This window comes from Balaenoptera physalus (assembly GCF_965194825.1).
Source record: "Balaenoptera physalus genome assembly, chromosome: 7".
NCBI lineage: Eukaryota > Metazoa > Chordata > Mammalia > Artiodactyla > Balaenopteridae > Balaenoptera > Balaenoptera physalus.
Genome location: NC_138886.1, coordinates 102,763,362 through 102,784,284, shown reverse-complemented (window position 1 = coordinate 102,784,284; position 20,923 = coordinate 102,763,362). Strand labels below are relative to the sequence as shown.

At 41.7% G+C, this 20,923-nt stretch overlaps 1 protein-coding gene across 5 annotated transcripts in view; it reads left to right on the top strand.

The window, feature by feature from the left end:
- SYK (spleen associated tyrosine kinase) overlaps nucleotides 1-20,923 on the top strand; it is a 94,283-nt gene that overhangs the window by 59,889 nt on the left and 13,471 nt on the right. For 4 of the 5 annotated variants that reach the window (XM_082471273.1, XM_082471274.1, XM_082471276.1 and 1 more), the window contains exons 7-11: nucleotides 1,617-1,685; nucleotides 10,319-10,400; nucleotides 11,818-11,995; nucleotides 15,273-15,482; nucleotides 16,326-16,515. In XM_082471273.1, coding sequence (XP_082327399.1) covers nucleotides 1,617-1,685; nucleotides 10,319-10,400; nucleotides 11,818-11,995; nucleotides 15,273-15,482; nucleotides 16,326-16,515 — 729 coding nt within the window. The remainder of the gene's footprint in view (nucleotides 1-1,616; nucleotides 1,686-10,318; nucleotides 10,401-11,817; nucleotides 11,996-15,272; nucleotides 15,483-16,325; nucleotides 16,516-20,923) is intronic. The other variant, XM_082471277.1, reaches the window with a different exon arrangement.

Here is a 20,923-nt window from a genome sequence, read left to right as displayed (position 1 = left end):
GTAATTGTTTTCATCACACTTGATAAACTGGGATTGCTGGTGTCAGCTAGAATCAGCCTATTTTCAGATCCGAGCTAGCCAAATTAACTTCTTAGGTAGGTTAAAATCCCTCCATTTTCTAAAAAGTATACAAAATGACCATGCAACCCAATGTTAAATCAGAAATGCGCCTCCTGGCAGATTTGGGAAATGTAGCATATTGTTCAGGCTCAGTCCTGATCCATCCACGTGGAGGCGTGTGCACGATCCGTGTGACCACGTGCATGCTGGTGTAGCGAGCCAGGTGTGTAAGACATCTCACTGAGGTTGACTGCCCGACTCTTTTGGTTAAATCAACCAAGACGTTGTTATCAGAAAAATCACCCTTTCCAGGAGAGCTGCTTTGGCCATAGCTTGGTGGAGGAAGGCTTGGGATGGGGATGCTCTGTGCCATCACATGAGAGAAGCCCCTAGAGAAGGATGGAGTCAGGGGCTTGGCCAGAACCCACCTCTCCCTCCATGTCAATAGGAGGTGAGAATGTGGTTTGTCCACACTTCTCCACGTGGGTTTGCCCAACACATGCCTGATACTCCCAAAAAGAGAGAATTCCAGCTCTCTCCTCCCTCCAGACTGTTATGAGTTGACACACGGATTTATACTCCAAGCAGGAATGATGTCCTGCTACTTTAAGGGGGACCTCACTGTGGGCATTTGATGCCCTTTAATGCCATCTGTGAGGAATGAAAATTCCCCCATCGTGAGCTGTGCACCCTACACCTCACTTTCTGCCTGTTAACCCTTAAAATCTGCAAAAGGTGCAATGCCCACTCTGCCCTCGGAGGGGGCTGTTGACTTGCTCAGAAGCTGCAGCTACGCTGAACCAGGCAGGCTTTCCGGGCACGGCCCCTGTCCCCAGACTGGGGGAAATGGAACTTGCTAAAATACCGATGAACTTTGGGATCAACCTCTAAAATATAGCACTTTAATGGAGTCATCATTTTATTTTACCCTTTGTATAGCTCATGGGCCTGGCAAGTCAACTTTAAGGTTGTACCCGTCATGAGACAGGTCCATTTTCCTCTAAGAGGCATGAGAGCTTAGGGCTGAGTACTCTTAAAAGAATATCAAGCCCTCTATTTAACCTTGCATCACCTAATGGCTTCAAGGAGTTGGACATTTTGGAAAAACTTTTTATTGACTAGTGAAAAACATATAGGAAAAAAATGCATGTTCCCTAAGGGCCCAACTCAGTGAATTTCCACAAACATCATGGAACCAGCACCCACAAGAAGTAACAAAATTGGGCATGCAAAATTAGTTTCTTTAGGATGATTTGTCTTGAGTTTGTGACTTAATAATTCTGTATGAAAAGTCGGCTATTTAACGTAAAAACTCAAATTTTATAGCCTTCTATGGAAAATATTGCCAAAGTATTTTTCCAGATCCTTCTCCTCAGGTGGTTGGCTTTTCCTGAAGCCTTTCTAATGATCATATGTTGCCCCTAGTGCATCTCATCAACAGAATCTGGACGGGGTTAGTGTAATTATAGAACAGGTTAAAATAGCATGTCATGTAAGGTAGCCTGTATTTGTTTTCTGAATCATTTATTGTTCCTCTTTGCCGTTATGGTTTCTAGACTTGGTCAGCGGGTGGAATAATCTCAAGAATCAAATCATACTCCTTCCCAAAGCCTGGCCACAGAAAGGTGCTAAAACGTCCCCTGCTTGCTGTCCCTGACTAAGTGGTAGGACAGACCCGCACTCAGCACCCACGCTCTGCCCTGTGGCTGCCCCCTCCGTGTGCCCTGCTGCCGACCCTCCTGCTACTCTGGTCTCACGTCCCTGCCATATGTAGCCCTCTTGGGCAGCCCACGCCCTGCTTTCTGTGTGGTCCGAGTCCCTTTCCTGCAAAGTCCATCACCGTGAGCATGCTCTCTCCGCTATAATGTGCTCTTGGAAGTCATTTCAGTCCATGTAATAGGTGGGAGGGAATTCTCATATGGGAAAGTCTCTTCAAAGCAAGCCAGAATCACATGCTGCAGCGTTATGGTAATTGACTAGATACATTACATGTTGGTGGAAGGAACAGCCAAGGTTGTGTGGATCCTGCCCAGGGACTACACAAGGCCATTGGTTTTATAAATATCAAGTGCCACAGTAACTTCATTGTGGCTGTAGAGTTCCAACACAGAACTTTAAATATAACATGTATAAAGACAAGGTGGAATTTGAGGATTAGAAACGCCGTTTTTATTTATGAGACAGTAAAGTCGACATATAATGCATTTTCATAGTTTGCTATATGATTGAATTATGAAGGAAATAAAAAGAAGTTCTTTTTTAAAGATTTTTATTTATAATGAATCACCTCCCTCAAATATTTATAACTTGTATATGGATTGCTTTTTTTTTTTACTTTTTAGTTTTATCATTGGGGTTAAAATTGATTATTTTATTAATAACTCTTTCCATTTTCATATCGGTTGGTATTTTTCCAAACATTTCAGCATATAATTGAGTGTCAGTTCATGAAGCAGATTGCCTGAAGTACTTATTAGAAACAACGGAAATAAAAAGCATAAAAGCCCTGAGATTTTCTTTCCAAGTGGCAGTCATATTCTAGATGTTCTCAATCTTGTTGACCACAGAACAGAGAAGTGAGTTTGGTGTGGTGTTTGAGGGGAAAAGCTATGTGATAAACCTGAATGGAATAACTGTCCATCATGCTCCCAGTCAGTGTGGATCAGCTCATGGGAAACATCAGCCATGAGGGGGCATCCCTTTTATGGGGGGGTGACAGTGAGGGCCACCCATGCCAGGGTGACATGTTAGGAGTTGGGGACCAGGTTGTCAAGGCAATACACGCTCTATGTTGGTGTTCCTTTTGCCCCATGACTTGGTGTTTGTTTCAGGCCACCAGGGCCAGTAGGTGATTGAGGCTTTGACCTTGAAGAGGTCAGCCTTCCCCATGATCAAAGACGAAACGCGTGGAGAGTTTCCACGGTGGCCACCTTCTGGGCCACCTGGCCCTCGACCCCTGTTGGCATTCGCCCCTTCTCCTTGGACAGGGCTCACCTGGTTGCCAGGATGGCATCTCACAGGACCATTGTCTGGGGGAAATAGGTCAGATGGTACCCCATCAACTGAGGTGATTCAAAATGTGTTCTGGTTCAGGGTGCTTTCCAACCATGAGTCATCTTTTCAGGAGTCCTGATCAAATGCTTCATTGACGAAGCTTCATAGCACAACTCAGGGAGGGACACTGAGTTGCCCATGCATGGTCCCCCATCAGCAGGCCCAGAACCTTTCGCTCGCCTGGCTTGCTTGGCCCCTCCACGCACCAGGTCTAACTGGCAGCCATGGAGGAGCCCCCGTGGGCGTGGGTCACGCCCCTGGCTCCCACCGCTTGTTTTTTCATTGTTCTCTTTATGATGGCCCGCAGCTGGTGTGCCAACACATAGCCCTTCACCATGCGCAGTCCCAGAAATAAGCAGTTTCACTGCAGACAGAGTAGACACAGCAATCCACATTTACCTTAATTCTGTGGTTTCCAATGGCATCATGCAGATTTCAACCAGGGAAGCATGACCAGTCAGAGATTTATGCGTGAAAGACACACAGCACACTCACACACATGCACACACATAGGTACATACATAACACACACACGTACATATTTATACATACACACGTCTATATACATGTACACACACACAGATATACAGACTTATCACTAGCACTTGCCTTATGCAACTGTAGGGGCAAGTTCAATGTCCATAGAGCAGATCATCAGGAAGGGAGGATGAGCAGGCTGGAACCACTCAGGGAAGAGCCAAAGCTATCATTCACAGCCAGCCAAGGGTCAGTCACCCCTCTCCCCTTGGTGCCCTTTCTCTCTTAGGAAAGCCTCAATCTCTCCTAAGGACTCTTGACCGATTAAGCCAGGCCCATCCAGGATAATCTCCTTAAATTAAATCAGCAAATTAAGGATTTTAATTACCTCTGCATAATCCCTCCACAGCAGTACCAAGATCACAGTTTGATTCGTTAACACAGGAATATCATTCAGGCTAGCCAGGTTGACACATCAAAATGCCATCACCCCAGGAAACAGTAACCCAGCACCGTGAGGAGACAAGCCCCACTCCCACCCCTGTCCTTGTCACAAGCAGGCTGAAGCCAGCTCAGGTCACCCACAGTGACTAAAGAAATATCCAGAAAATAAGTTTTAGTAGATCTTTAAATTAAAGAAGAACATGTCTAAGGAAAGTTGAAGAAAATATCAGTAAGACTGCCTAAAAATAAAATATGTGTGGATAAGAACCATAACATCCTCAAAAGAAACATAATAAACTTGGAATAAGTATTAGTAATGATGATACGTATATAAGGTTAATATCTTTAATATGTAAGGAGTTTCTATAAATCAATAAAAGTTTTAACTATCTAACAGATTAATGGGCAGTAGTTTATAGTAAAGCAAACATAAATAGCTCTTAAACGTAGGAAAAGCTGTTCCATTTCATATAAGAGAAATGCAAGTTAAAACTGTGGGGCTCCCTTATGTCCGCCTGTGAAACTGATCCAAATAAATAAGCTTGGTGACACCACACAACAAGGGTGTGGTGAGTAAGCACAGCTGTAATTTATTGGAGAAGTGTGAAATGGTACAATCTCTAAGAAAGGCAATTTCACAACATCCACCAAAATTGAGAGTACATGTAACCTCTTAACTGCAATTTTATTTCTAGGTATTTATCATACAGATATTCTTGCATTTATTTGTAATCATGTATATATGAAAATGTTTATTCTAACGTTGTATCATTGACAAAATCTGGAAATAATTTAAAAGTCAATCAATGAGAAATAAATGAAATCAGCTACAATAAAATTCCTACTATGATGGGTAGCTGAGATCTAGAATTGTTTCCAAAATACAATGTTAATTGAAGACAACAAAGTCATGCACATATATATGTGCTGATATAGTGTAGAATGTTCCAGAAGAATACAGAAAATACTGATAACACTAGTTGCCTTGGGAGTAGGAAATGGGGTGTCAAGCAGACCCACTTTTCTTTGTAAACCCTGTTGTGCCTTTTAAAATTTGCCCCTCCTAAATTATTTAATCAATTTTAAAGGATAATTAAATATTAGAAACTAATCTGATTAATACTGTGGAAATACTTTTCTGGCTAAAAGAGGGCTGTTGTCTATTCATTTTTAAAGCATGCTGTTGCTGTTTTTTTTTTTAATTTATTATTTATTTATTTATTTTTATTTTTTGGCTGCCTCGGGTCTTAGTTGCGGCACGTGAGCTCTTTATTGAGGCATGCAGGATCTTTCGTTGCGGTGCGCAGGCTCTCGTTGTGGTGCATGAGCTTCTCTCTAGTTGTGGCATAGGGGTTTTCTCTTCTCTGTGGCGCACAAGCTCCAGAGCGCGTGGGCTCCGTAGCTTGTGGCACGCGGGCTCTCTAGTTGAGGCGTGTGAGCTCAGTAGTTGTGGTGCACGGGCTTAGTTGTCCCAAGGCATGTGGGATCTTAGTTCCCTGACCAGGATTGAACCTGCGTCCCCTGCACTGTAAGGTGGATTCTTTACCACTGGACCACCAGGGAAGTCCCTATGTAAATTTATAACAACTTTGAAGTATGCATTGAATTTTCATAAATATCAAAAATATCAATAGTTAATTGATAAAGGAAGGATTGTGTGATTTAAGCAATGGATTAAAATATTTTAATTGCTCACCAGAAATATTTTAGGAGAACTAATACTTATGTTTTCACAAATAGAAGGGGAATTTTCCATTATTTAAGCAGTCATGAGAAAAGACTTGTGGGAATTTTGTCAAATATCCCATTTGTTAAGCTAAGGTGTAACTAATTTTCTTGAATTTGTTAATTTGATCAGTATAAATAGTTGTTTTTAATAATTCAGGCACAAAATGGACATGTTAGAACTTGAATTAACTCTAGCATGTAGGTAGTTAATGACAAGTGTTTTTTGATTTGCAGAATATTATTAATCAGATAATTTGAAATTCCATAATAAAAACTTTAGGGCAGGTGTATTTTTCTTCTCTTTAGAGATTAGTACGTTTTAACACTTAAAAATATAAATGGATTTAACTGAAGAATAAAAGTATAATTCACCCTCTCCTTACCCACTGCCATCACTTACTCTAAGGACTTGTAGTCCTTACAGGAATAAAATTTCTCGTGTTATTAGCCTTGGAATATTTTTCTTTGCTACTTTTAAGTGCATAAACCTATCCTTCTATTAAGGATGATTGGCAGAGTTGGAACAGCAGCAGCCTTAAAGACTGTGCTTCTGTTTCACAGTTCAAAGGCACAGTCTCTAAGATGAGACATAGCATTCACATTTATCTTAGTTGTGGAAAAGTGTTCCAGAATTTCAAGTTAAAACCCATTTTACATGTTTTATTCCAACACATACATTGCTGGTTAGAATATTTTAAGACATTTTCATACATGATTCACTAGTGTTCAGCTGGGAGAGAGAAAGAAGAAGTTCTTAAGTCATACCCATTTACTTGGTAATGTGGGAGCAGTGGACCAGACCCCTCAGAAAATATTTCCACATGATTATAAAGGGCAAGATTTTAGATCTTTGCTTCTAAGGTGAGGGAAGATTAATTATGCAGGTGAAGTGTTTATTTTCATGGATCTGAAGCAAACCTAAGATTATCTCATACCCTGGCCAAGAAGAGTCTGCCTTCACCTGTGGAACCTTAGTCCCCATTGGGACCACAGTCATTCCACCAGAGACCAGAACCATGTCTGGTTTGGGCAGCCAATATTTCTGAAGCCTACTGGCTCTTTTTGTCACTTCAGTTGTGACAAATATGTTGTCATCTTTATTACTGCTGTTGCCTGATTTGAAAATGTCTTTTAAGAAGTCTAAAAATTAAAGCCTATATATGGCCATCAGAGCACCTAGCAATACTCCCCAATCAGGAAACTCTGAATTAGCCTACCAGCTCCATAACAGCAATATGTTTTTCTCTCTTTTGTTCACTTCTGAATGTGCACTTCTTAGAAACTGGCACGGAAAGAATATTTGTCAAATATATATTCTACTTGCAGTTAAGCCTGGCCAGTCAGAGATCACAGATCATAATTTATAACCTAAACAAATATTCTTTTTATTGTTGTGGAATGTCTATTTTTACCTGAATTTACAAAACTTAAAGAAAAATCAGAAATTGCTCTTCGGAAGGTGGAAAGCTAAGGTAGCTAGTGCCATCTAGTGGTGTCCTGCAGCTTTGACTTCTGTTTCGAATACCAGCAAAAATGGGGAAAAAAGCAACAGTCAACATTTCATTTATACCTTGTTCTCTGTGTAGAAAAGGGGATGCTATTGATTAGGGAAGAATAAGTTATCAAATACAAAGAAGAAAGAATAATGACAAATGATAGACTGGACCAGCAAACTGGACCAGCAATATGGTTTTCATTAAATTAAAATTTCTTTAATTACTAAGTATTAACAATACTTTGATAATTTATCATTTTGCCTTAGAGCTCATTCTTTACAAAGTCCTCAAATTCTTCTTTTCAACTGAGCATTTGATTCCAGAGGGCTTTTGTCATTATTTTACTAATGGCATATTCACCAAGTGCTCTGGGAAAGGTGAAACTTGTATTTTGTATCTTCATCTTCATATAAAGTCAATACTACCCTTTTAACAGACACAGCAGAAAACCTCCCATTTCTTCCAAAGAACAGTCTCTCGTGTGTAGTTCCATCCTCTTTCCCAGTCAGGGCAGGGAGGGCCGAGGGGTCCACACAGGGAGCTAGTGTGGTTATTGAGGGAAACTCAAGACTCAGGCTGCAAAGGCTCATAGTCAAGTGGTGGTCCGTGTGGGCAGCGTTGAAATGAAGTCCTGAACCACCTCAGCTTAAAAGATGGGACCCAACCTTTCAAAGAAGACCCCCAACCCATTTCCTTATCCATAGCCAAGACAGATGAGGTGTAAGCACCACACAGCTAATCAGAGTATACATTACTCTGTCCAGGGCTTTAGGCAAACTGTGTCCGTCCCTACTGATTCTTACTGCTCGTGCCCTAGTATCCTTTTCAGTACTTTTTACACCCCTACCCTCTGTTTTTAAATTCTCCCCCACAGGATTCATATGGCAGGTAATTGCATTTTGAGTTCATTGTAACAGCCTTTATGAAGTCCTCCTGCTCTGGAGAACATTCCAACAGGGTGGAGAGGCTGCAGCCCCAGGATACATCTCTAAGTGAACAAAGGGTGGGAGGTCTTCCAGTCAAGAGAAGGGGTGCTGGTGCCCTCTCTTTGTCCATGATGGTTGGTCCTGGTGTCTTGAAGTTTTTTCTCTTTGGATTCAGAACCTCCCTACCTCGAGGGAAAATCAGAGAAATTGAAATGATAGTCAATGTGAACCTAAAAGAGACCTTTTTTTAAAATTTGAAAACTATTTCCATCTTGGAGTTTGATTGCCAGAGGGAACTGAGCAGAGCAGGAGGATGGCAAGCCTTGGGATTTACCTAGTTTCTCCTAGGACAGTTCTGTTGAGACAGGATAATTATTTTATAAATGAGAAGTGAGTTCACAGCACGTCTGATAATCTCGTAATCATATGTAAATTTTTAAAAGCGATATATTGTCATTTGGAGTTATCCACACCTATTCTTTGTTAATATAAGAACTTGAGAGAGAATTCATTTTTAAATCACATTAGTTTACACTTCACATCTCCCAGTTTGAAGGGTATCTCCATCCATTCATTCAGTCATCATGTGTTTGTTGAACCCATTTTTGTTTAGCATCAGCGGTGGGTTGAGTGAACCAAATTTAGTAGAAAAGCTCTAAATGCAGTGAATAAATGACTATGCCCCCTGTAACTTATATTCTGTTTTCATTCTTGACATATCATAGCTACTTCTATTAAACAGTTTGATAAGAATGCTGAGATAGTCGTCAGAAAATGGATCCAATGACATCCCATTGACACATAAGAGCGGATGTCTTGTAGGCTGTCAGAAGGGCCTTTGCCCAGTGAGCAGTGGCTCTGTAGAGCTCGATAGGCAGCAGGAAGAAGGTTTGGAGACAAGTGGACAAGTGACAACCATGATGCATTGTGACTTTGTTGCTGTACTTTTGGTTCCCGGGCTTGGGATATCAGGAAGGCAGCAGAAGATTCAGTGTGTGCCGGGAGATAAGTGACTGTGTAAAATTAAGCTTACTGTCTCTGTTTCTTTAAATTTCTCCAAAATCTGGCAGTATCTCATTCCTTCGTGGCCAGTGTTTGGGCACTGCTAAGGTAAATAGATATATAAAATTTCCACTCACTCATGCCAAGAAAATAGTCTGAATCGTGGTTTTCCCATGGACCAAATTTAGTAGCAATACCCTTGTTTTAAGTTGGGGTGAAGGTGGATCAGACAGACTTTGAGATAGAGACTTTCGGAAGGGAAAGGATATAGGAATATAACAGTGGATTTTTTCCCCCATTATTTCATGCTGCAAACTGTTGCAAATTGAATAAATAATAGGGAAGGTTGCCATTAATAATGGCCAGCAAGGCTTTGTTTCCATATGCTTCAGTTACCTGCTCTGGGTACAAGGAAGAATTACTTTCCTTCTGGCTAGCAAAAAGAGGCTTCCCCATCTCACAGGGTCCATGATGATGATGATGATTACGACAATGATGACGATCAACTGCAGGGGCAGTGGACCCTGGGCTGCTGGCAGCCGCTTCCTCTTGGGACCTCTAGCTTACTGACCAGCGCTACCCTCTGGCATCTACCCAAAAGTTGCTACATCTCCATGGATGATAAAGATATAAGAGGATACTAGGAAGGCATAGATATTTGGAGTTGGGGAGTGGGTGGGAGCAGCTGGTGGATACCTAATGTTTCTTTTTAAATAACTTCCCTACAATATAAAATTAAAGAGAAAGAAGTAATGGAGGAAAACAAATCCAAAGGGATAATGAGAATCTTCAGCATCTTTTAACAAGTGGAAGTAGGATTTGAAAGGGCATGTAAGTGGGAAGGAATACCACCCAAAGAGTTATGATTAATTCTCTCACAACGGGACCCCTGCGGGCCCCTTTCTTTGTGGGAGCAAGAGCTTTATTTAACCCTCACAGCATCCCATCCGTTGCCCGAAGAATGAGATAAGCCACGTCGTTGTTGTTTTCCTGTCTCTTTTCCTAGTTCCTTCCTTTGTCTTCCCTGCTTAAGTTAAAATGTGATTATTTGGAAATAAAAATAATTATGCAGATCAACTCAACAGTGTTATCCCTGAAGAAAAGTGAGCTGTTATCATTTGTGTGCCTCAGGGCTCCTCATCCCAAAGGCCAGAAAGCGCGGTGACGTTCAACCCTTATGAGCCAGACCGAGGGCCCTGGGCCAACGAAAGAGGTGAGAGATGCACCTTTAGTCCCGGGGTGTTCACAGCACAGAGCTGTCTCCCACAGTCCCTTGCCGATTGCAGGGTGGGCTCACCCCACCATCAGCAGCTGTAACATAGCACTGCTTAGCAGCAAGTGGTCCTGTCATCTGGTGGCAGGGGACAGATGCCACGTGTCTATGAGCAGTGCTGTCTGTTGGATGAAATGGTCTGTACAACCTCTCTCACAATAAATTGGCCACGTTGAAAATATCCTTCAATCCTGCTGCTTCAGGATTTCTCACCTCTTGCAACAATAGCTGATACTACTCAAAGTTTCCATTTCTAAGATCCTGTTCTTGGAAAAATGTCTGTGTTCAGGAATACGATTCAGCAGGAGGTGCAGAAATAAATGGGTGACTGGTAAAAACTGAAGGAATGTCTGAGATGCTGGAATTCAACACATGTTCAGGGAATTGTAGTGATTCTGTGAGGCCAGGAGAGGATAGGATTCAGGGAGGCACCCCCTCAAACTCAATAGGCCTCCACTAGACTGATCAGAAATGGGGCCTCTGGGTGACCTTCTTAGGTTTTCTAGGTGGCCCCAGGTTTTTTTTAATTGGTAAACTTGGTCTGTTTAATGCTACAAAAAAAAGCACCCCCAAACTTAGTAGCTTAAGTCAACAACAATCATTTAATTATCTCATGCAGATCATGAATCTGGACAAGGCTGAGCTGGTCCGTGGTGGCTCAGGGCCTCTTGCAGGGAGATTGGGGGTGGAGCTGGGCCAGCAGGGGTGAAGGCCGTGGTGAGACTGGGGCCGGGGCTCTGGCAGCCGGCCAACATCTCCCTGTCTCCACAGAGCCTCGGAGGCTCTCAGTCTGGTCTCTCCGCCTGGGCTGGCTGGAACATTCTCACAGCATAGAAGAGGTCGGGGCAGTTGGACAATTGCATAGCGTCTGAAGCTTCAAGGGGCAGATTTCCAGCAACCCAGGCAGAGGTGCATGGCCTTTTAGGACCTTGCCTGAGTATATCACAGACATCACTTCTGATATACTCTATTGGTTGACATGATTACAAAAGCCACTGAGGTGAGGTGACATAGATTCCACCTCTCAATGAAGGAGGGTCACAATTTTCAGACATAGTTTAAAGCTACCACGGCCCATTAGGAGGGCCCCATCTGTCTTTGCCTCTGGCAGGAAGACCCTTTCTCGATGTTCATTAGTGCAAGAACAGGGGTCGAGTACAACAGGGATGAAGGGCTTTTTCCTACCCCGCTACCAGCTGCCTTGAGCGCCTTGAGCACTCACAGACACCATAACTGCCCAAGGTAACCAAGGTCTTAAAAGGCGAGCTGTGAGCCCAGGAGGGAGGGGTGGGGGGGACGATGGCAGTTTCATGGGGAATCCAGCCCCAAGGTTGTGCATTTCTTGACTGCGTTGCAGAAGCCCAGAGAGAAGCCTTGCCCATGGACACCGAGGTCTATGAAAGCCCCTATGCAGACCCCGAGGAGATCAGGCCCAAAGAGGTCTACCTAGACCGGAAGCTGCTGACCCTGGAGGACAAGGAACTGGGCTCTGGGAACTTTGGGACGGTGAAGAAGGGCTACTACCAGATGAAGAAGTAAGTCAACGCTGCACCCCATCACAACACACTCATTCTCATGTGAGCTTACATTCTAGAAACTACCACATATACATGTATTGTGTTTATTTACTCTCAAATGCAAAACTTAACCTGGCATGGCTAAATCCTTTGTTATCAACAGTAGTTTTTGTTCATTTCTGGTACAATTGAAGTGAAAGCATCCATTATATATATTAACTGTGTATGTAATAATTATATACATATTAGTTTAGATGTATTATGTGTCCCTTCCAGAGAATTAGAAAATAGAAACAAGCAAAATATAAGAAAATAAAAACATCCTATTTTACCACTCAAACACCACTACTGTTAACAAACGTGTCTACATTTTTTTGGATCTTTATATGTACACATGTGCACATATGTACTAATTAATTAAAATGCAGTCATTCAATGATAACCCAGTGTTTTCACTTATTTTCTTTGATTTTTAAAAATTGTGTCTCATTTCCCTTAACCAGAAAATTCTTGATTACAAATATCCTTAGCATAATTATTTGCTTTATCCTGTAATTTCAAATAATAGTATATATTACATAACAGTTAGAATTGCTAAATTACTAAAAATCTCTTTGTACTTCATTTGGTCTTTAGAAGGCATCCAACATGGAATGTTCAGTAAAAGTACTGGTTCCTAAGTACTTTGAAAAATACTGGTTTTTAAAGTCCTTTGAAACAAATCTTCTCTGAAAATCTGTTTGATAGGAATATAATTGGGTTTGGTTGTTTGATGCTATTTTAAATTTAAGGAATTTGTGTAATTTTTTTCTTGACCCTTGAATCATGTAAATGATTCAAGGGTCAAAAATATAGACAAAAGTATGCACAGAAACTTATGCTTTTAATCCTGCCCCTTCCACCGTATGTGTGTGTGGATACATGTATATATATATATATATATATGTGTGTGTGTATATGTGTGTATATATATATATATATATATATATATATGTATGTGTATATGTATATATATATATATATGTGACTGCTATGCTTATTTTTAAATATATGTGTATACATATATATATCACAGTTATTTTGTAAAATGAATATAAATTATCCTGTATTAAGGTATAGATTTTCTCAACTAATTTGTGATACTCAAATTCCTTGCTTAATTAAATATATAAATTAACATAGACATAACTATAGATACATAATTTCAGCTAGAGATTTGGGGAGAGGAGAGGCCATATAGGTGAATTTGGGGCAAAATTATGTCTTTACAATACTGAGTCTTCCAATCAATAACAGTGACCCATCCTTCCATTTACTTGGGTCTTTTATTTCTCTGAGCAGAGTTGTTTAGCTTTTTTGTGTAGAGGTCTTGTACAACTTCTTTGTTGGATTCATTCATAGGTATTTAGTATTTTTGATGTTAATATATGTGGTATAATTTAAAAATTTTTACTTGTTATTCCTTGGCATTGCTTGAATGCAGGAATATGACTGGTTTAGTCTGTTGGCCTGATGCCCAGCAACTTTGCTTAAAGTCCCCTATTATTTCTCACTTATTATTTCCAGTATTTATCTATGTATTCTTTGACCCAGAAATATATCATCTATAAATAACAACAGTTTTATTTCATCCTGTCCAATCCTTATATTTTTATATTTCTTCCTTGCCTTATTGTACTAACTAGGAACTGTGGTTCAGTGTTGAATAAAAGTGGCAGTAACCTCATTCCTCCTTCCTAATTTCAGGGGAAAAACTTTCCACATTTCACCATTAGGTTTATAGCTACTGTTTATCAGATTATGAAAGTTTCCTTCTATTTCTACTTTTCTGAGGGATTTGTTTTTAATCCTAAATGTGTATTACATTTTTTGTGTACTTTTTCTCCTCTGCTGCTAGGACCACAGGCTTTTTCTCCTTTATTGTGTTCATGTGGTGAATTATACTGATTGACTTTCAGATGTTCCACCCACCTTGCATTCCTGGAATAAACCCATCTTGTTCATGAATTATATATTCATCATATCTTTTTCATAAATCACTGAATTTAATTTATTAATATTTCCCTTTGAATTTTTATATCTACGTTCATGAGGGATATCAGTAAATTATTTTCTTGTAATTTCCTTTTTTTTTTTTAAGAGGTTAATGTCATCCTCATAAAATGAGTTGAGAAGTTCCCTTCCTCTTTTTGTTTCTGGAAGAGTTTGTGCGTGTTCTCTCTTCCTTAAACATTGGGAAGAATCAAGAGGTTTTTGCTTGTTAATTTTGACCCCTACCTCACACCATACATGACACCAGTTCCAGGTGGATGGCAGACTGAAATGTGAAAGGTAAAACAATAAACTGTCTAGAGATAGCATAGGATAATATTTCCTTTGTCTCAGGAAGAGGATGCAGGGGGCTCCTAGGGTGCTGGCGATGCTGTGTATCTCTATCTGTGTAGGAGCTATAGTGTGTGTCCAATGTGTAAATACTCTTCTGAGTTCTCACTGAAGCTGTATGTTCTTTTCTGAATGTATGTCAGACTTAGTCTGTTACTCTGTTATTTTACCTATTTTGGGGGATAGTTCTGTTTTTATTCTCCCATTTCAGAGTTCAACAAAAGAGGTATATTTCTTGTATTTGTGGGAACTGTATCATGGAGAGATGCAGTTTCTCAAATCATATGTAGTTAAGTTCCATTCATTTATTTAAGCCCCACTATATCAGAATATTTTCAAGAGTTGAAACATGACCCAGGTGATGTTTTTATTAGAAAATGGAAAGTAATTAGTTTTTTGCAAACTTGTTGAAGTGTGCTTAAAATTAGCAAAGCTCAGTTTTTAAAAGTGTTTCATAAATTATGACCTTTAACAGTATATGTTTTTTAATTCTGCAGCTAGAAATTAATTGTAACATATATTAAAGGCATGTTGTATTTGCATACATTACACATAATCTGAGATGATAAATCTCAAGATGTTACTGGAATTCATGTATGTCATAGTTTGTAAAGTTTGTTAGAAAGTTATTTAAATATTCTACAATCTGTTGGCTTTCCACTTGGTTGGGGCATACTTCAGCACTCTCCCATTATTTTCAACCAATTGGGTGTTACTCTCCTTGTCTATAAAATGAGAGAACATGATTGGAAAATTATTCATGTATAACATGACTTCTTAAGACGCATTTCCATTCTGTGGCAGATATTTCTATAATATCATTTCTAGCATAGGAATTATGCTTCATGAAAAATAGTTACCTACATGTGAGCCGCTTTGAAAAGTTTCTTATGTGTTGTGATTTCTTTTGCAGAGTTGTGAAAACAGTGGCTGTGAAAATCCTGAAAAACGAGGCCAATGACCCCGCTCTTAAAGATGAGTTATTAGCAGAAGCAAACGTCATGCAGCAACTCGACAACCCTTACATTGTGCGCATGATTGGGATATGCGAAGCCGAGTCCTGGATGCTGGTTATGGAGATGGCGGAACTTGGTCCACTCAACAAATATTTACAGCAGAACAGGTATCCTTAGGTACCCCAGAAGTTCATACTGTGAGGGGCAGGGCCCACCTGCCCAATGCACATCATAGCCTGATTTCTACAGGAAGCTTTGTCTCCTCCCACACCTTCCCAGTGTTGGTCCACACTCAGGGAGACAAGAGAGCTGTAGTCTTTGGATCAAGTGCTCTTTAGTTCTTAATGTGTAAAGAAGAACTCTAATCCAACAATTTGGTCTCCTTTGTTCACTCTGTACTGTCCTGGTGATAGAATCAGCCTTAGACTATCTTGGCAAGCAGTCTCCCCTCACCAAGCAGAACAAACATGCTCTCTTAAAAGAAATATTTAAATAAACATTTTATAAAAGAAAACAGTGATATTTTACATGTCTGGCTGACCTCTACATTCCCTTGAGTAATTACTTCTGAAAACATCCGTTGCTATTAATTGATTACAACCATCTATGGAGTAATCATGCTGTGCTCATCTCCAGCCATGGTTGAGATGGAGGAACTCACGTGGAATAAGTCATAATAATAGCCACTGATTACTTTATCCCATTTGCTACATTATGTTTATACTTAACTGAGACTCAGGGTTGGTTTTGCTAGCTGTCCAATATTGGAAGGGGGATTCCAACTGAAGCCTGGCTCTTGGTGAGCCAGGTCTGACCACCCCATTATACTGCTTTTCATGCAATTCAAAGCATACCTTGAAAATTCTACCAGCTGAACACCAATCACCACCATTTGTGACTCCTGCTTAAGAAGGATAGGAAGTGAGTGAGTTCATATTCTGTGTGCATGGTTGGTTGTTCTAAAATGGACTCTTGTTCACTATCACTAATAACACATTTGTGACTTTCAGGCATGTCAAGGATAAGAACATCATAGAGCTGGTTCATCAGGTGTCTATGGGAATGAAATATTTGGAAGAGTGCAATTTTGTGCACAGAGATCTGGCTGCAAGGAATGTATTGCTGGTTACTCAACATTATGCCAAGATCAGTGATTTTGGACTTTCCAAAGCACTTCATGCTGATGAAAACTACTACAAGGTAGGAACAACTTAGCCAGTATTCAGAGCATCAGGTAGTAAAAATCTGAAATGCAAATATATGTTTTCTTAATTTATTATGGTAGGGTTTCAAGAAGCAATTTCCCTATTTAAAAATAGCTATGTAAGAAATTTTCTTCTTAAGCTTTGATCCTATTGTTTAAAAAAATGGAAATACTCTAATATGTCACAACTTGGGATTTACTCAGAATAGTATCTTCCAAACTATGTTCCTTGGAACAATAGGGACTCAAGGTATTAATGATGATACATTTGGAAAAAAACAAGAGTAGAATTCCTTTGTTAAATTGTTTTGGAAAATATGCGTTGAACAAGTTGACTCTTGCAGGACTTTTCAAAGCTCCTCTCTGAACCCTCAAATGAACTAATAGCAACTAAAAGAAGGGAAAAAAATAAGAAAGTCCCATCCTCATATGAATTCAATCACAGTCTGTATGTAGAGTCTGTGTTGATCAATTAGAAGGTGTAATAGGATTGAGACCAGGTCGTGGAAGAGGGTACCAAGAACAGATTCCCACCTCTTCAGGTCCCTGGGAATGTCCAGCCATCTCAGAAATAGACAGCATACCCTGAAGATCTAACTAGTGAATGGCAGGATGGGATCTGTGGGATTGCCCTGTGTGCCACACCCTAGAGTGGCTGGAGAAATACGCCTAAGTGTCCACACCTACCCACCCACCCTTTCTCTGAGAGCCAGGTGTGGGTATGACAGGTAGCAGCAGATAGCAGCTCTTGGTCAGCTAAGGGTCAGCATGAAGGTACGAGCAACAGTAGCAGAGCTCCCATCACAGCTCCTCACTCCATTCTTCATAGAGAAGCTGACCCCAAAGCAAAGCTACTTCAGAAATGAGCCATCATGAGAAAAGTATCAAGTGAGCCCTTTGCGAGGACTGCTGGGAGATGGAGCAAAGGGAACCATAGCCTAGAATAACAACCACACATGCACACCAGAAAAAAAATAGATTTTATGTTGGAGACACTTTGTAACATGCACTTCATCAAGATAATTAGAGAGAAGAAAATATAGACTAAAACAAGGACTCAAAGAGGAGACGAAGACGTTGAGATAACAAATAATCCCAAAACTTAGTGCATTAAAACAATGCCAGGCATTTATTTACACACAGTTCTACACTGTAGGCAGAGCTTGGTGGAAATGGTGCATCTCTGCTCCACACAGTGTCTCAGGAGGTGGTTCCAAGGGGGCAGAGGATTTATTTCCACTCTGCTCACTCACACAGCTAATGACTGATTTGACATGGGCTGTGGTCTGGGACCTCCACTGGGCTGTACCCATTAAACAATAACTTAACTACATGTGGCCTCTCCATGTGCCCCTGAGCTTCCTCACAGCATGGCAGCTGGGTCCTAAGAGCAAGTTACTCAAGAGGCAGGAAGTGGAGGCCGCCAGCCTCCTAAGTTCAGGGCCCAGGAACTGGCTCAGAGTCATGTCCACTTATTCTATTGGTCAGAGCAGCCACAGACCACCCATATTCAAGGGAGTGGGGAGGAATGTCAAAGAACACGAGGGCCAATTTTTTCAACTGCCACAGATATTAAACAGCATACCATTGAAAGAAAACCAGTGAATCTCTGAAAATCAATAAAGAAGGGGAAGAAAATATAGAAGACAGTATAGAAGTAAAAGGCAAAGGATCAGGAACAAGACGATGGAGTAGGAGACCCCAGCTTCTGTCCCCCAACAAAGATCAACAGTTAGACAGCTATCCATGAATGAAACAGCTCTGAGAGAATGCTGGAGTCCACTTAAGAAGCTTTAGCAACACAGTGGAACGAAAAACCTGAGAATAACTACATAAAAAGGGAAGGAACAATAGCTTAATTTTGCCTGCATCATCCCATCCCTCAGGTCAGCACTGCTCAGTGGAGGCAAGAACCCAGCTAGAAAGAGTTCTCTTCACCAGGAAAGGGAAAGCGGGGTGAGCAACGAGCTTCCCCAGCCTTTTGGAGTACACGAAGGACCCACTTCAGTTTCACCCAACGCAGAGACCAGCAAAGCTGAGCTGTCTAGAGACAGCTAGGAACAAAGAAGAAGGGAGAAGGGTGAGAGCTACCACTATCAGCTACACAGCAGGAGTGAGCATGGTTCCTGGTGACCCACTCTGCAAAGGAACCCCAGCAGCCTTCACTACTGAGGACTTCAACTGCCCTTGCAGACGCTGCAGATCCCCCCAGCTTTCATCACACAGGATCTCATCATGGACTCCCCATAGATTTCACCGCTGAGGGTTTTTGCCGTACAGGTTTTCTAATTCACAGACACCAGCCACCTGAGTCCCTCCCTACTCCCCCCACCTCACCCACTGGGGAGCAGCATCCATACCAGCAGCCGCTCCAGCTGCTGTGGCTGCTTGCGTGCAAAGTGGCAGCCTGGACCCCAATGGCTGATTCCCACCAGCATGTGTGCACCTGTGGCTCTCTCCTGCAGCTGTGTACCTGCACACTGCCAGCTCAAATCCCATTACTGGCCGCCACTGCTGTGCATGTACCTGGGGTGAGCCTGTGCAGCTGCAGGAGTGCACTCTGACAGCCAAGGCCCCTATGGCATCTTGTGGGCTTGGATATGGCCCTGTCTCCTGTCACTGGCCTGCACCACTGGGCTCACCTGCAGCTGCGCACTTGCACACTGTCAGCCCAACTCCCATCACCTTTAGTGCCATGCATGTACCCACAGCAAGTCTCTGCAGCCACAAAAGGGCATGCCAGTAGCCCAGGGTCACTGCAGCTGCTAGTGCACCCACAGGTGGCCTCAACCTGTGCTGCTAGGCCCAGCCCTTGCCACTATGTGTTTTGCAGCCAGCCCCAGTCACTACAGAGGCAGCTGCAGCCAGCCCCCACAGCTGAGTCTATGCACACCACTGGCTCTGGCCACTGCCAACACCTGCCTGGTCCCTAGCTGCTGGGCCTGGAGGTACCACTGAGGACCCCAACAGCCCTTGCAGCCACTGCAGATCCCCTGTAACTATTGCCAAGGAGCACACAGTTGTTGTTTTGTGAACCACAGAGATGTAAGCAAGTGAGACATCAAGCCCTACCACTAGACCTGGAGCCATCACATACCCTTGCACGTGATATCCTGTACCCTAGACCAGCAGTCCCCAACCTTTTTGGCACCAGGGACCAGTTTCGTGGAAGACAGTTTTTCCACACACCGGGGGTGGGGATGGCTTGGGGATGATTCAAGCGCATTACATGTATTGTGCACTTTATTTCTATTATTACTACGTTGTAATATATAATGAAATAATTATACAACTCACCATAATGCAGAATCAGTGGGAGCCCGGAGCTTGTTTTCACTTGCCACTCACTGATAGGGTTTTGATATGAGTCTGCAAGCAATTGATTTATTATGGTCTCTGTGCAGTCAAACCTCTCTGCTAAATATAATCTGTATTTGCAGCCGCTCCCCAGTGCTAGCATCACCGCCTCAGCTCCACCTGAGATCATCAGGCATTAGATTCTCATACGGAGCACGCAACCTAGATCCCTTGCATGTGCCGTTCACAGCACGGTTCGTACTCCTATGAGAATCTATGCTGCCACTGATGTGACAGGAGGCGGAGCTCAGGCGGTAATGCGAGCAATGGGGAGAGGTTGTAAATACAGATGAAGCTTTGCTCGCTTGCCTGCTGCTCACCTCCTGCTGTACAGCCCAGTACTGGTCCTTGGCCCAGGGGTTGGGGACTCATGCCCTAGACCCAGGGTCAAAGTATGCTCCAGCATGCTCCCACCCACAGGTGAAAGTCTTTCCTTACTGAAGTCAGCCCATACAGTCTGGAAGAGGTGGCTGCATCTTCAAATGTACAGATGCCTACACAAGGCTGCAAGGATCATGAAGAATCAGGGAAATGTGACACAACCAAAAGAACATGGTAAACTTCCAATAACTGATCCCAAAAAAATGGTGATACACAGATTGTCTAACAAATAATTCAAAATAATTCTTCTTCTCAGACAGCTACAAAAGAACACAGATAAACAATTTAATAAAAATCAGAAAAACAGTACAAAAACAAAATAAGTTCAACAAAGACATAGAGAACATAAAAAAGAAGCAAACAGAACTTTTGGAGTTGTACAATACAAAGACTGAACTGAAGAATTCAATGAGAGTTTCAACCACAAACTGGACCAAGCAGAAGAAAGAATCAGTGAAGTCAAAGACAGATCATTTGCAATTAGCTAGTCAGAGGAGCAAAAAGGAAAAGAGAATAAAAAGAAGTGAGGAAAGCCTACAGGACTTATGGGACACCATTAAGAGAAACAAGTTATATATTTCTGAAGTCCAAGAAGAAGAGAGGTGAAAGGGGCAGAGAACTTATTTTTAAAAATAATGGCTGAGACTTCCCAAATCTGAGGAGAGA